Here is a 16,015-nt window from a genome sequence, read left to right on the forward strand (position 1 = left end):
CCAAATTGATCAACAAGCCAAACCGCAGGGATGCAGAATGTTTGTTGAACGTCTGAAGAGTGTCTGTTGTACTGCTTTTCAGCAACTCACCTGACCTCAAATAAGTTGCCCGTTAGCATGTTGCACGTGTGCAAGCACTTTGCATATCTGAGCAGCCTGTTCTAACATGTGGTGCTAACGTCTCGCACTGTTTGCAGAGGGCTGCCGTCATGACAACAACTGTCCCAGTGAGAAAGCCTGCGTCAATGGACAGTGCCACTACGTGTGTAGCCTGCCAAATATTTGTGGTGTCAACGCGGACTGTCAACCACGCAGTCACCGTGCACTCTGCTCGTGTCCATCGGGCTTCCAGGGCGATCCGCAGATTGAATGTAAAGAGAGTGAGTCGGCTTTTATTTCATCTTCTTCTTCCTACTCCTTCTTTGCTTTGTTTAAGCACCACCTCTTAAATGTGAAGCCTGATGAAAGCTTCACTGTAAAATGTAGTGACCTGAGCTTTGCTGGGATAGTAAAGTCTGGCGCTTGTTAAACACGGTAGCTGTCGAAAATTATCTTTTGGCACTCATGCTAAGGATTTCTATGTTACTACCTATGTCCAAATTAAGCATGCAGCTCTGTCAAAGTATTTCTGAGTAGCATAAGCTGCACGACATTTAACAAATTGCTTATTTGATCTAAGATAAAACTTTACAATCAAAGATGTTGTTTTCGCTTTTACTTTCTTCTACCTCAATATTCACCAACAAAATACTGGAACCATTCTTCAGTACCTGCATCATATGTACATAGCTGTTTATCGTGTTTTGTCACCTTGGAGTCATCGAAAATTCGTTTCCTTTGCTTTTCAGTTCGGGAGCCAGGCCCCTGCTTCCAAGACAATGACTGTGCTGTTGGGAGCATTTGCAGCACTGGCAACTGCATTCGTAAGCTCTCTGTTCTTATTTTATTAATCTTGCCAGCTAGGTAGCATTCCTCTTTGTTCGTGAAGCTGTGATTAATTTGTACGCATTCATTCATTGCAAGTTTATCACATAAAATGTGAAAGCATATTGTATAGGTGACAACATTGTAACTGGATTTGTTCTAGTTCCTGTTCAACTGGTTTATTATTAGCCAGTTCTTGAGCAATACTGAAATGAGGTCATGCTTATTCCAGTTAGTGTTGAGACCGACTTGGGCATATCCCGGAACATTCGCGTACTTTAGGCAATACTTCAGATTTTGCATCACATGGCATTGAGGGCAGCAATTTGAATGTTTAGAAGACATCAACCCCATGCAATGTGTTTTGCTAAAAGACTGAAAAGCTAATGGGAAGCATGTCTGTTAATATGTTATTTTTTGTCTCTTGCAATAGTACACTGAAATTCAAAAGGTTCTCTACAGAAACTTATTCGAACTTATTTTGAAACTGAACATAAACTCAATATAATGTCAATGGGGGTCTCTAGAAGGCTTCACAACCGCTTCTGTTGCTTTAGAAACTAATTATTGCACAGTCAAAGCGATGTCCTCGATACATCATGCCTGCATACAGCCTGTATAGGAGTCCAATAGGAATGGCTTTAAACCAAATACAAACCATCTGGCTCCCTGATACCTAGTGACTAAATTATACTATAGAATTAACATTTGCAGAATTTTCACCTTGGCGAGCATGGTACAGAATTTGTCATCTACGTACTCCTCAGCCTCGTTGTTTCTCCTTCATTTTCCAGCTGGCTGCCGCAACAACGAGAACTGCCCGTTCTTAGAAGTGTGCATCCGAAATGTCTGCCAGGACCCTTGCCGTGTTTACGGGGCTTGTGGCATCAACGCCGTATGCAAAGCTATCAACCACGACAGAGTATGCGCTTGTCTTCCTGATCACACGGGAGATCCAAAACACCACTGTGTGAAAGGCGAGTGTCCCACATGGTCCCTGCCTGTCCTTGTAGAAATGTGTCATGCATAGTGATGTATACTAACTTTACCTAAACATGCTAAAACAAAGACTGTTGCTGCATGCTCCTGAGTCAGAAATAAGTGTAAACACATAATGTAGGTTGTAGATTGCATCTACATGTGGACTCTACATGCACATGTACAAACATGTGATGGAGTGTTTGATGTGACTGATATTTTGACTAGAAAGATCTTGCCTAATGCAGATTCAGCAATCAGTGACATGTTGCTGTTGCATTTCGATTTGTTGTGGCCAAACAGTATGCAAAACTTGTTTCTCAACATGTTCCAGTGTAATTAGGATCATTGTAATCGTCACCTGATGTGCATGTGACATGTGTGCTGAGTTAACGTTAACAAAGTTGTTACATATTTGTGCATTGAAATTTGCACCCAGGTGCATAGCACATGAATTTTTTTTGCAAGCTTTGGAGCCCATGTGCAGAATATCTTCCCACAGCACCATAGTTAGGCCGCTTACTGAGTGGCAAAGGGGAAATCTGTGCCCTCATTTTTCGAAATTTCTTGCTTGACATTTCGAATAAATCACATTGTTGGTGCTGCAGCATTCAAAGCCCCTGATCTGAAACCTACGCAGCACTTGTTTTAGTGTAATACTTGCAAGGTATTTTCTTGAGCTACAAACCAGATGTAGTACAGGAATATTTTATTTACGACCACTTGCTGGTTCATTTGATGGGCGCCTTTGTAGCTCCCACTGACGCTTCCATTATTCACTACTACTGCAAAATTTGAATGGCAGTCAACAAACGGATCACTTTCATTTTTCGTTTCTCCAATCTTTGCTTGAGATGCTACTAAGTAGTATTTAATTCCTATTGTTCAAGCACTGTTCCTTCAAGGTCATCCTGTGTCAACCTAAACTATTTGTTCTTCATCAACAGTGCTACCTCCACCTGAATGCACAAGAGACGATGACTGCTACTCCGGACGCATCTGTGAGCTTTCCCATTGCAGAGGTGAGTCGGACATTTCTTTAATGTGCGACTAGACAAAATAAGCGAATGGCAGCACAAGTCAACTCGACCAACTAGTCCAAGTGTCAGTTTTACGAAAAAATAAGGCCTTGATTCGGTTGTTTGTGGATTGTTTTAGTGATGTAAGAACTGCATAAGCGTGTGCAAATGGTGCTGACCATCATTATAAGTCCTTATGTCCTGAAAATAAATTGAAATAAAAGTAAAAAAAGAATCAAGTACACAACATGCAAACTGTGAAAACATTACATCGTACTTGTTCTTTATGCAGTACAGTCAATATAGGCACTATCCAACAAAGCCATTACTGTAAAGTATCACTGCGTGTTGCTGGGCTAGTTGGTTTGCACTTATTACGGTATAATGGTGTAATAGTGTAATGGCATGTAAAGCAATGCGAAGTAAGACCATGACGGACAGGAAAGAATCTGTTTCCTGTCCTGACTGCTCTTTCCTTTCCTGGTCTTCATATTGTTTCACATATCCATTAAAACCAATACTATAAAGTATCACTACTCGTTGCTGTGCTAGTTGGTTCACACTTATTACAGTATAATGGTGTGATAGTGTAATAGGATGTAAAGCAGTGGGAAGTGAGACCATGGAGGACAGGAAAGAACGCCTGCCTTTCCTGTCCTAGTTACTCTTTCTTGTCCTGGTCTTCACATTGTTCGACATCCTATTGCACCATAAAAAGCCAACATAGCTAGGCTAGACCAAGCTGAACAACATAAACTGAAGGGCAGTTTGTCTAAAGCATTATTGCGTTAATGTTAGCATATTCAAAAAAGCCCTCTGGCACTTTGTCATAATTGCAGCAGCATCTCTGTCTCTAAAGATCTCCTCTTTCTTTCATTCTTGCAAGCAAAAATGGATGACAAGGGTGTGGACCATATGCAACACATTGTATGCCTGTACTGGTGAAGCATAACCACGCTGAGTTGGGCACTCTTAGTCTTCTATTTTGCTGACAAGCTGGTGAACATATGCTGTTCTCAGATGCAAATAAGCTGGTCAGTCGTGGCTATCATCTTTTGTGATCCCTTGTAAATGTTTAGCAAGTTGAAAAATTGCGTGAAGAGAGGAACAAGCATGCTTTGAAGCTTCCTTTAATGTGGGATCTAAAACTCCCGCACTCTCATGCTCTGCATGTGAGCATTTGGCTTTCAACATGCACATTGCCTCAAAGTCCAGTACTGAAGCTTTGGTGGACATTTCATTCCTTAGTGGGCTGCCGAGCGGACAACAACTGCCCGCCGGACCTTTCCTGCATTGACGGACAGTGTCAGAACCCGTGCCAGCGCAGCGCTGTCTGTGGCCGAGACGCTCACTGCTCTGCAGTCAACCACAGAGAACTTTGCTCCTGCGAGCATGGCTACACCGGAAACCCTGTTGTGGCCTGTGAAAAAGGTAACAATGAGTGGCAGCGAATCTACTGTGCTGCCTGACTGTAGTCACTAAATGTTCCGACTTCATAAGCTAAAGGTTTGTATTCGTGAGCTGCGACGAAGCAATGTAAAATGCAAATTCCTCGAATGTCGCTCTGTTAATGAGAGAAGCATCCTTGCGTGATAAGCCACCTGGAAAAGGCAAACAGTACTTATTGTTCACCACTTTCTCTTCAGTGAGCTCTTAGTTCAACTGGGGTCGGTGGCTTTGGTTTATTGTCCTTGATCCGCATCTTGATCTGTTACCTGAATTCATGGCTTCACGCAGTTCAAAGAGCAATAGACGTACATGCAACAGACAACCACAAATGCTTGTGACTATCTATTTTCATCTATGTATTTTGTACTTTTTGCACTACTTGAACCTATTTGTCAGTTGTTGCTCACCCCCACATACTCTCTTCATTGTGTTCTGGCTTTGCCAATGTCCCTGACAACCAGCTGCCACCACTCCAAGACCTAAGCTTTCATGCCATGAGTAGTTATGCCCTGTGGACTTGCCAAAACTGGAATGTTGTGAACTTGTACTGCTCAGTGCTGCATTATTTATTATCTACTGAAAACAGTGTGGATTACATTCATAAGCATGTACATGCCAGGCTTAAACTGATCACGACCTCAGATATGTTTAAGCTTGCCACTATTACATGGGTGCACTTTGTTCTTCCTCCAGTTTTCTTGTTCAACAATAACGGGAGGCCCTTTGTCTGATGTGTTTCCTACTTTTTACTTTGTTTTCTCTGAGAGAAGCGAATTGGCAGAACCAAGTGAGCATAATTTTTTGCTTGAACATAGTGCAGTCGTTTTGTTCTTTGAGCACAGAAAAGAACATTACAAAATGAGCAAAAGGTGCAGCTAAAGAGGCAGTACACTATTTCCAGTTATGAGCAATTATGTAGCATGGTGAACTTGGTTTTTTGTTATTTGTTTCAGTTGTACTGCTAGAAAAATTGCTATTTGTTGTTGGTCGCAGAATACTCGCTAAGAGAAGACCAGCGCAGCTACTGAGAACAATATTCCCGTGTGCTGGGCTGCTCAGTTGTGTGCTTATGTTCGATGTTGTTTTAGTGTTGAAAAAGATCATTAGATAACCTTATTACATTCACTGTTGTTTTATTCGATCTTCATGCAAGAAATTTGTATCCTATTGCGGATAAGCTTTTCAAGGCACACTGTAGGGCTTGCCATCCACTATTATTATGCATTATTCATACCTAACATTCTTTTCAGTTCCTGACGGCTCATGCAGAAAGGACGAAGAGTGCGGGTACGGAGAAATCTGCGTATCATACAGGTGCATAGGTAAGTGAATGACAGTTATTTACAGTGAAGGCAATTAGGCAAGCCAAAATTTATTTTTCAAGTAAACGCATGAAAAAAGACAATGGCCACATGAAAAAAAAGAAGTGACACAAGCATCGATGCTGCATGGCAGGGTTCCCAGAACATAATGGGTCAACGTGCTTCACAGTGCTATATTGTGCCCTTGGCAGGATTTCATGATGTAATTGCTATCACATAGTTGGCTAATAATAATCGACCAGAATCTCTATGCCATAGGCAAACTATAAATTCTGCATCAGTGAGAGAAAATATTGAAGCTTTGATGTGGTTCAGTCAATTGATCAATCAATCAAAATCAGTCGATGTGTTTACATAATGCATCAAGCTCCATTCTTTATTTTTCCACTCAAATTTCATGTCTTGTCCTTTTGCAAATTTCAGATGGCTGCCGTAACCACGACAACTGCCCGTTCGACAAGGCCTGCATCAACGGACATTGCCAAGACCCGTGCAGCCTCGGAGGCATTTGCGGCATCAACACCCAGTGCCGAGCTCTCTACCATGAAGCTTCATGTGAATGCTTGCCAGGTTACACTGGCAACTCTAAGGAACGCTGCAGTTTGAGTGAGTATGCGCTGTGATTCTACAGTAATGCAAGGCTGTGTTCTGTAAGACTTCCCACTGTGATCTCTGTTGGGTCTCTGTTGAGTTCTTTTATGGGCTTAGTGTCATCTCCGAGTAAGACATGATTGAAAATGATTTGTTGAATCCTGGCAACTTTTGTAGAGAGGCCCTTGAAGCAAATCAGTATTACATTAAATACTATTAATGCTTTTAATAGTTAGTTAACTAAGTAGGGGACTGTCTGTTATATGAATATCTTCATTCTACAAGTTTTGATGCAGAGCCAGCTTTAACCTTGTGAAATTTGTTGCACTGTGTGAGCAACACTGCTTTTATAGCAATGTCCCTGCCTTTTCTCTCCACTAGATTTGACTAATACTGTATTGAATCATGAGCAACTAAAGCAATTTATACTTTGCGCAGCACAACTTAACTGTGACACTAAGTCAGTGATGTGAACCTCACTGTAGAGTTGCTTGCAATGTTTCGGTGCACTAGTTTGAGGTTCGTATCAGTGTCTGTTGTGCATTCATTTCCTCAACAAAACATCTTTTTGTGTGTGTATTGTTTGGCAGTTCCCCTTCCTGAATGCACCGATGACCATCATTGTGGAACTGGATATGTGTGTGTCAACTCAAAGTGCAAAGGTGAGTTCATGCAACGACACGCTTATATTTGAAGACTAGTCCCGCTAAATAATTGACAGTGTTTTACCAAGGCACATAATTATAGTACTTTGAACATTCTTCCGGGGACCTCCAGTAATACATTGGAGATCTCAAGTTTGTTTACATCTTGAGTGCAATGTGCTCCAGTAATTTGAAGGTCTTTAGAGTCTGTTAACTTAGAGAGACTGACATATTTTATAAAGCACTGTTGTTGCATGTATATTGTTATTTTATATTACATGATATATTTTTATTATGTCCTGATAAATGACGTGGTAGGAAGCACTTGTGGACCTTGGCAACGTAGAAATACAAAATACATCTTAGTCACTTTTTGCTCTTTATCTAAGTTGTCTATTGGTACAAGATAAACATTTCAATGTTTCTATAAGTTACAAAGTGTTTAAATTAGGCACTCACGCTAAGTATAAAGGCAGCATTTCAACAAGGAGACTTCTTCATCAGAGCAACAACATGAACAATTTTAGCCTATTCGCACACATAAAACACATGGAAAGTATAAAGATATAGACAAAGTGCTTTATCTTAGTGCTTTAGTGTTTTTGTATATTTTTTGTATCTGAATAGATAAAGGTTTAACACCAACATGTCCAAACTTACATTTCTTTAAAGAAGGTAAGTCCCATTGTCGAAACATCGGCTCCAGCCTAAGACATCCCTTATTTGGCCCTTGTTGACAACTTCACGTCTCTATCTTCCTGTGAATGTCCGTCTTGTTTGAATAGTTCCAAAGAGGTCACCTAACAACCTACAGATTGATTCAGTGTTTGCCTCTCGAGTTTGTTTAACATGTATACACTTTGTTGCCTGCTCTGAAATCTTTCTCGACCTTTTCTAGACATCAACGAGTGTCTGCATGGCCGTGGCCCATGCGCACACGGCGCAACGTGCACAAACCTGCCTGGCAGCTACAAGTGCAGCTGTCCCAGCAACCTGGTGGGTGACCCCTATCATGGACGTTGCCGTCAGCGCATCCAAGGCTGCACACGCGACACCGACTGCAAGGACAACGAAGCATGCAACACTCTTACAGAGCAGTGTTATGGTGAGTGTCACACTCCCACTCCGGCATGGTGCCGGAGTGGGACTTGTGCTCAAAGACAGGCTACTGCATTGTGAAAAGTATTTGCATGCATCTGATCTGCGGGCGGGGGTTTTTTGTTTGACTAGTACAGTCGAATCTCATTTTAATGGAAGTCACATCCAGCATGAAATTAGCTTCGTTGTATCCGATGTTTTTTACGAGCATATGTTTGCTACACGCTAGTATCAGTGAGAAACATTTTAGATTTAACTTCGGTATAGCCGATAGTTTTCGATATCCATGTTCATTATATCGAGGTTCAACTATAGTAATCAGTGCATTTGAGGCATGGCAGCCATACTGAGGCAAGCCATTGTGGCAAGAAGCCTTCCCTGATCAATCAAGGTTTTAAAATATTTCGAGTTCAATGATAAAAAATTTAGAGATAAGGGGAGGGACATACATGGCGCCTGTGTCCCTGTGCCATGAAAGAATTTCGACTTAGCAATTGTAATTGTTTGAACATATGTGAGCTTCAGTTAACATAGCTTTACTGAACATCAGGCACATGGCCTCCTCTGACATTGACATCCAAACACAATGAACAAAGCTGACTGGCAGTGGTGGCTTTGGAATGTTTTGGTTGATCTAAAGACCTAAATTCTTGAAAGGACTTCATAGATCTACATCAGTGACTCAGTCAATATAAATTTCTGCTGTGGAGCGTGAGGCAAAGGCTGCAGGTTCAATTCTCGGCCACAGTGGCTGCATTCCAACAAGGTCAGAATGTTGAAAGAGCCACGATCAATTGATCATTCAATCAATCAGAGAGTCTTCATGGATCCAATAATCCGGACTTAAATTCGGGAACTGGTGCAGAATATGTGCTCTGGCAGACAGAATATTTTGCTTTCGGAGCTGCTTTTTTAAAAAATATTATGCAGTATGGGTGCTGACATACCTTTTGACTTTTTCCCATTGCTCTCTTTGGGGATGCAGATGCTTGTCTCAAGCCTGGCGTCTGCGGTCGGGCAGCCGAATGTCGGGGCGTCAACCACCGACCTGAGTGCTTCTGCCCGAGTGGACTTCGAGGGAACCCCTACGTAGAGTGCACTATCGGTGAGCAGCACAAAGACAGCAATCCTCAGTCTTGAATTTCTTTCTGGAGTTCCTGTGTTCTTTTCACCGTGTAAAACCTAGGAAACAGTTCATTCCTTGTCTTTTCTGACTATCTCAGTCTGCCCTCGTGGTTACAAGGGCACCAGCTGCGTTTCTTCCGTATGCCCATTGTTTGTAAACCAGTAACTTAAGTATTGTGTTTACGTTCATCACAATCTACCACGTCTGTCATGTGACGTTGGCATTGCTTGTGCCTTAATGCACACAAGTCCTCAGTCATGATTCCTCACTTTTTGTTCCTGTGCAGCTCGGCCTTGTGCCCACTACCAAGAGTGTCCTGGAAACCTGCAGTGCCTTGGTGATCGATGTGGCTGTCCACGACCCTTCTGGCAGAAGAACTACTTCTGCATCTGTAAGTTGCTGGTTAAAAACTACCTACTGCTTTTTGTAGCTAAACATCAAAGAGCTGTTAATGCTGGTTTCGTTCCTTTGTTTGTCTGTTTGTTCTTGCTGTAGGCAGAATGATGGCCAGGCCTTTCTTTTGTTTGCTGGCTTATTAGTTTTGTGCATTTAGATCGGCGCACTACAAATGAGCAAAAGTCAAGTGAAACACAGTGTATACAAAACACAGGATAATGTGAATTCATAATATAAAAGGGAGGTTTGCTGAACACGCTTGTGTGAATGAAGGAAAAATAGCATACATACATCAAGCAATAAGGTGACGACACTAGCACAATGAGGAAACGAGATATTACTGCACCTGTGAGAAACATAAGAGCTCATTGAAATATTGTTTAGACAAAATATTTGTCAGTTAGGCAGGCCAAAAAAGTTATACAAGGCTTGGCAAAAATGATAAGAACATTTGCAGGCATTTTGTGGTAAGTTGATCAATCAGGTTGCTCTGCAGCTGGCAGGATACCACAGTCCAAAGCACAAAGTAGCCCTCCAGAGTGTGCACGCGAGTATTTGTGTCAGCCATGAAGGTAACACTTCGTTTATACCTGGGGCAAACTTATTTGTAAAGGTAGTAGTTATAATAAATATTATACTAATGTGCTTTATTTTATTGTATTCAAATGATGAGTGCAAGTATTGTAGCAGGCGCTTCTATATCACAGTATAGTGCGACTGAATATAAATGCCAGAGCAAAAAAAAAAAGCGCCAATCAAGAATCTCGGCTATGGTTGCAGTGTGTGGCTGGTTCAGAAACGTTGTATGCACTTTATTCTGGTGCCTGACTGTGTTGCTGTCACTTGTATGTCATTCTTTGCCATAATGTAAGATTAAAGTTTGCCCCAAGTCATTGCATAGCTGTATATCTTGGTGCCAGTCTGTCAGAGATCTAGGAGAAACTGACATCGCAGAACCTTAGCCACTGCCCTCATAGTTACATGGTGAAGTAATGTCACAGGAGACATTGTAACACTAATTGCCTGTTTTCTTTTCTCTGTCCTTACAGTGACGAGTGTCAACTGCTCCACAACCAATCCATGCCCTGAACACCAAGAGTGCGTGTATGAAGGCAGCTACACGGGCTTCTGTGTCTGTCCCAAGGGATTTGCTCTCCTGCCTAATGGAGTGTGCAGAGGTAAGGCAAAAGTGGTAGCAGACCCTGTGCTGAGAATCATACAAATATGTCAATGTTGTATCGAGTACAACGCTTTTACCTCTTCAAACATTGCACGTGTGCTGATCATCTTTTGTAAATTTCGCAGGCATCTGTGAAATGTGCTCTTGCATCACGTCTGGTTTGGAAACGGAAGGCTTGCGTGACCACGAGTTGTGCTTTCATTTCCTCCTTTTGTTTTTGTTATTTCCTCCTCTTTGCGACTATGTGGCGATAGAATTCTGCAGCTCAGCACAAGGTCACAGTTTTGGTTTTCGGCAAAAGCAGCTTCGTTTCACTGGTAGCAGTATTCGAGAATGCTCATTTAGTACTTAGGGGAAGTACACATTAAAGAGTGCCAAATGATCAAAATTAATCTTGAGCATTCTGCTTCAACATCACTCCTAGCATCTATGCTGCTTTGGAATGTTGAACTTGATCGATCGATCAATCAATCAATCAATCAATCAATCAATTTTTCTGTTTCCGCAGACATTAACGAGTGTGAGCAACATCCTTTCCCCTGTGCCCACGGCGCCCAGTGCTACAACAATGTGGGCAGCTACCACTGTACGTGCCCTCCGGGAACTACAGGAGAACCCTTCCATGCTGGATGTAAGTGCAAGCCTGTGTCAGCATAGTTTACGAGCTTGTTGCAATGAGCAGCAGCTGATGCCTAAAAACATTAATGCAACATTGTCTATTGCAGCAGTGGTTTAGTCCAACCGCGGATATATGATTCCTTTTCGCATTCTAATCAAACTAGTGCTAACCTACACACACCGCGGAGGCTTAGTTTCAATGGCTTTTTGCTGTTGAGTGCAATGTAAAACATTCAACTCCCAGCCACAGCGACTGCATTTCGATGGGGCGATAATGGAAAACGCCTTGTGTACTTACATTATTGCATGCATGTTGAACGTCTCCTAATAGTCAAGCTTATTCTGAAGCCCTCCAATGCCATGTCCCTCATCGGCTCACTACACAGCTTCAAGGCATACAAGAGAACCAGTCAATGAATAAGCTTCAATGCACAAAATTAACTCTGCAACCTTCATTCTTGGTAAATTTTAATGTTGATGCCCTCCAAGTAGAGGGTGTTGGTACTACTTGCACGTACATATTTGATCATCAAATATTTGTTTGATTTATTGTTTCTTCCTGCCCCTCTCAGGTGAGCCACCCAAGGGAGAATGCACTCATGACAATGACTGCCCCAACAATAAGGCTTGTGACATTCACATGCTGAAATGTTACGGTGAGTACACCAGTTTAAGAAGAGCGCACAGTTTAGGCTTATCAGCCATGGTTTTTAGATTATATAACTTTTCGTGTCCTTTAAGAGGAGAGGGGCTCCAACATTGTGTTACGTACCATTCCAGGTGCATTTTTCTGTAATGGACTTTAGTAATGCCACATGTGTACTAGTAATGTTTGCAAGCTTATTTGATGCTAAAGACTGAATGTCTCATCATTGTTTCTTAGAGGCTCAGAACCAGGTCGCATGTTCAATGCACAATTGCCACAGCTGCATGCTGATTGGAATGGAGCATAATAGCACTGGTATACAGAGCCTTGTCTACGCAATAACGAACCCCAGGGAGCCAGTTTGCTACCGTCCCGAGATCATAGCTTCTGTTTTGCCTTGGGATGCTAAACCTGATCAATCCATCAACACTGAATGTCGTCATCCCCAGATCCCTGCCTGGCGCCTGGAGCCTGCGGAGAACACGCACGTTGCCGAGTGGTCAACCACAAGCCTACCTGTGAATGCCCTGCAGGATACAGTGGAAACCCTCGCAATTACTGCTTTAAATGTAAGGTTCTGTCTATGGCTTTACTTTTTTTTTGTCATCTAATTAGGTAATTCATGCACAGTTTATTCCTTTTGTTTCAGTAACCATCCTTATAATTTTCATGTGTGTTATAACATTCTTGAATCTGCTTCAAATTGTAACTCTTGAATGCAACAAGGACAAAGCATAGCATATAAGGAGACGGGGCAAGATAGTGCTCAACGTGACTACATGTGGTACCTTGCGTCACGGAAGATATCACAACCTCATGCATAGAAACGATCCATCTGCACTAAAGCCTGTTGCTTGGATGATGAATTATTGACACACCTATCATCATACCACTGCAGTAGCATAGCACCCGTACTGTGGTCTCCAATGTCCACATGACCAGAATCCTCGTTCTTACGAAACATAGGATTTTACAGGAGCATCTGTGTGTTTAATGCTGGGCTAGCAGCTTTCTCAATGGGATAGAGCAGTTGTTTTTAAAAACTTCTCTTAGTTCCTCTGGTGTACTCCTCATACGAACTTCGTCTGAATTTTATCTTCATGTAATGACTGTATTAATAGCTTTAATGCCGTGAAAACCCCTCGTGCCTTCACATTCATCGTGACCACTGTTGCATGTGGCAATTTTTTTCTTTTTTCTAAATTTTGCCATCACCAAGGAGGTGCACTTGTCACTGAAAATGGTTTACCTGCCATGGTTGTTTAGTGGCTGTGGTGTTGAGCTGTTGAGCACGAGGTCGTGGGATCGAATCCCGGCCATGGCGGCTGCGTTTCAATGTGGGCAAAATTCGAGAACACCCTTGTACTTAGATTTAGGTGCATGTTAAAGAACCCCAGGTGGCCCAAATTTCCAGAGTCCCTCATAATCAGATCGTGGTTTTGGCATTGTAAAACTCCATAATTTAATTTAATTTTGAAAATGGTTTTCTGAAGAGCCATTTCTGCTTAGCATACATAATGAGAACAGCGAACAGAGGTGTGATGAACCATTTAACAATTGTCTGTCCTCTTATTTTACACAGTGGTTGGATGCCCCCATGAGTTCCACTGCCCTGGAAACCTGCTTTGCATGGATAGTGGCTACTGTGGCTGCCCACCAACTTTCCAAAGGAAATACGACTTTTGCATAGGTAAGCTGGCCAACAAAACAGTTACATTACAACAGCAACTGTTTTGACCGCATCCCTTCAAAGCTGCCAAACTGTAAAAGGTCACCAAATTTGGCCTTAGATGTACAGGCCGTTTCATGGTTAGTCTAAGGTTGCCGAGATTCTTAATTGCACTAAATTTCAAATGTGGCACATAAAAAGTTCTTTTGTTTCAGTGAAGGCTCGTCGTTTATTGCATAAATGGGACAGCACTCATCCACATATGGGGTTGCTTCTTGTTGTGGCATTTTGTTTCCTAAATGCTGATTGTGTCAATGCACTTAAACGTCAGAGCGGTGAATAGTGCTTGAATGAGCCTTCCAGTTCAACAAAGAATTCCTTTATTTTCGTTCAGTCACTGTAAATGGGTAATATCCAAATCTTGTAATAGAGAGAAGGGAGAAAGGAAAGGCGGGGAGGTTAACCAGACTGAATCCAGTTTGCTACCCTACACGTGGCGAAGGGGACCGCGAGTGAAAGAGAGAGAAAGAGAAGACATGAGTCTATATCGCACTTTCACATGCACTAAGTTAGGTGCAGGATATTTGCAGTCGGGCACTCAAGTCTGTTGCCTTCAGGTACTAAAGAAGTGCTCAAATGGCTTTCTGGACTAATGAACTGTGAGGCCAGGCTCCCAAGACCTTTGTTTTTTTGAGTGGCCTATCGTCCAGGCCGTCATGCCAATGCACATGAACCTAAGAAGTGACAGGTGCTTGAATGAGCCTTCCACAATAACAAGGAATGCCTTTATCTGTCATTCATTGTAATTGCTGTCTCAAGATTAGACTATTGCAAAATTTCATGCAAGCGTTGTCATTTTTGTGCTGATGATATTCAGTGCTAATACGGTGAAACTAGTACATACAAGGTGGAATCATTACTTGTTCTTTCCCACATTGATGTACAAACCAGTCAAAGCCAACTGAATTCAGGTTCTCACTACTTAAATGTTGTGACCTTTCCAGCTACCAGCCGGAACTGCTCAACAACAAACCCTTGCCCGAAGAATGAAGAGTGCGTCTACACCGGCAGGCAGACAGGATTCTGCGTGTGTCCTCGTGGCTACAGGCTGTTGCCCAACGGTGTGTGCAGAGGTGAGTGCAACTACATGATCACATCATCGTTCAAGGATAACGAATCGTTGCACACCTCACAACAGCTTCAGCCACTTATATTTTGTGGGCTTTACTGTTAATGATGGTGGTAGTGGCAACCTCGCTGCACCTGCCTGCTGGAATCAACACTACGTTTGCAGTTATGTAAAATTTCTTGACCTGTGCTACTAATAGGCTTCTTGGTTATCCATAGAGCAACACTCTCTAAGAAACACTGACACACACAAACTAAGGACAGGCACAAAGGGTTGTTGCGGTTCAGTGCTTCATGCCTGTATTACTATGGTTGTTTTGGTGGTTGTTATGAGTGAACGTTTGTCGCACCTCTTACAAAGGAAAGCTTCGTGAATTTGGCCCCCGGTTCTTAAGTACTAGTATCTTCCTGCATGTCTAACCAAGAGGAGTGGCCTATGTTTTGGTGCCTACCTGTTCTTTTCACCAATATTGAACAGGTTTCTTTGATTTGTTGAGAGCTTTCTTTCTTTTAACATTTTGTTTATTTTCTCCATCTTTCTCAACCAGACATTGATGAGTGCACAGAACTGACACCACCACCCTGCTCCAAGACTGCAAGCTGCATAAACTTGCCAGGAACCTTCGAGTGCCAGTGTCCAGAGCTGACCCACGGAGACCCATACAGGGGAGACTGCTTGCCCAGGGAGCCACCCAAGCCTATTTGCACAACAGATGAAGACTGCCCCTTACACGAGGCCTGCGACCTCGGAAAGCAAGACTGTTATGGTGAGGCATTTTGCTTGTACTGCGGACAAACACTGCTAAGTTACTAGCTTGAAACATGAAGAGGAGTGACTGTGACTTCCCTGTAAAACTTGAATGATGCATAGTTCTAACGAATATGTGCATCACAGGAGCTGCAATCTGGAATGCCCCGTTTCCTTCTTTCTTTTGTCTTTATTACTTCTTTTTTTGTTACACTGCCTGTATTGAACCTGCAGTAGCTGGCTACATTAATGGAACATCCTCATCATTGATCTTTAAGTGAAAATGGTTCTTTACCAAAGTGGTGTGGACAAAAATATTATTGTGCCAGTCCTTGTCTGTGGACAGAGAGTGTGCTGAAATATTTCTTCATGAGCTCGTTGACAATACACAGTGTTCGGGTGGCTGTGGCAAGTGGCACAATGTGCCGGTCAGATGCTGTCCACATGGAGAGCATGAAAAAAAAAAATGCACAACAAAT

The 16,015-nt window shown here is 42.4% G+C and overlaps 1 protein-coding gene across 1 annotated transcript in view; it reads left to right on the plus strand.

Moving 5' to 3' along the window:
• Positions 1-16,015, plus strand: part of LOC142575474 (uncharacterized) — a 369,458-nt gene that overhangs the window by 339,977 nt on the left and 13,466 nt on the right. The window contains exons 96-113 of the mRNA XM_075684869.1: positions 198-380; positions 849-923; positions 1,719-1,901; positions 2,850-2,924; positions 4,170-4,352; positions 5,621-5,692; positions 6,116-6,298; positions 6,874-6,945; positions 7,826-8,032; positions 9,011-9,130; positions 9,438-9,542; positions 10,597-10,725; positions 11,236-11,358; positions 11,918-12,001; positions 12,441-12,560; positions 13,574-13,681; positions 14,665-14,793; positions 15,337-15,555. Of these exons, the coding sequence (XP_075540984.1) occupies positions 198-380; positions 849-923; positions 1,719-1,901; positions 2,850-2,924; positions 4,170-4,352; positions 5,621-5,692; positions 6,116-6,298; positions 6,874-6,945; positions 7,826-8,032; positions 9,011-9,130; positions 9,438-9,542; positions 10,597-10,725; positions 11,236-11,358; positions 11,918-12,001; positions 12,441-12,560; positions 13,574-13,681; positions 14,665-14,793; positions 15,337-15,555 (2,370 nt within the window). The remainder of the gene's footprint in view (positions 1-197; positions 381-848; positions 924-1,718; positions 1,902-2,849; positions 2,925-4,169; positions 4,353-5,620; positions 5,693-6,115; positions 6,299-6,873; positions 6,946-7,825; positions 8,033-9,010; positions 9,131-9,437; positions 9,543-10,596; positions 10,726-11,235; positions 11,359-11,917; positions 12,002-12,440; positions 12,561-13,573; positions 13,682-14,664; positions 14,794-15,336; positions 15,556-16,015) is intronic.

Source organism: Dermacentor variabilis, chromosome 3, assembly GCF_050947875.1.
Source record: "Dermacentor variabilis isolate Ectoservices chromosome 3, ASM5094787v1, whole genome shotgun sequence".
In the NCBI taxonomy this organism is placed as follows: domain Eukaryota; kingdom Metazoa; phylum Arthropoda; class Arachnida; order Ixodida; family Ixodidae; genus Dermacentor; species Dermacentor variabilis.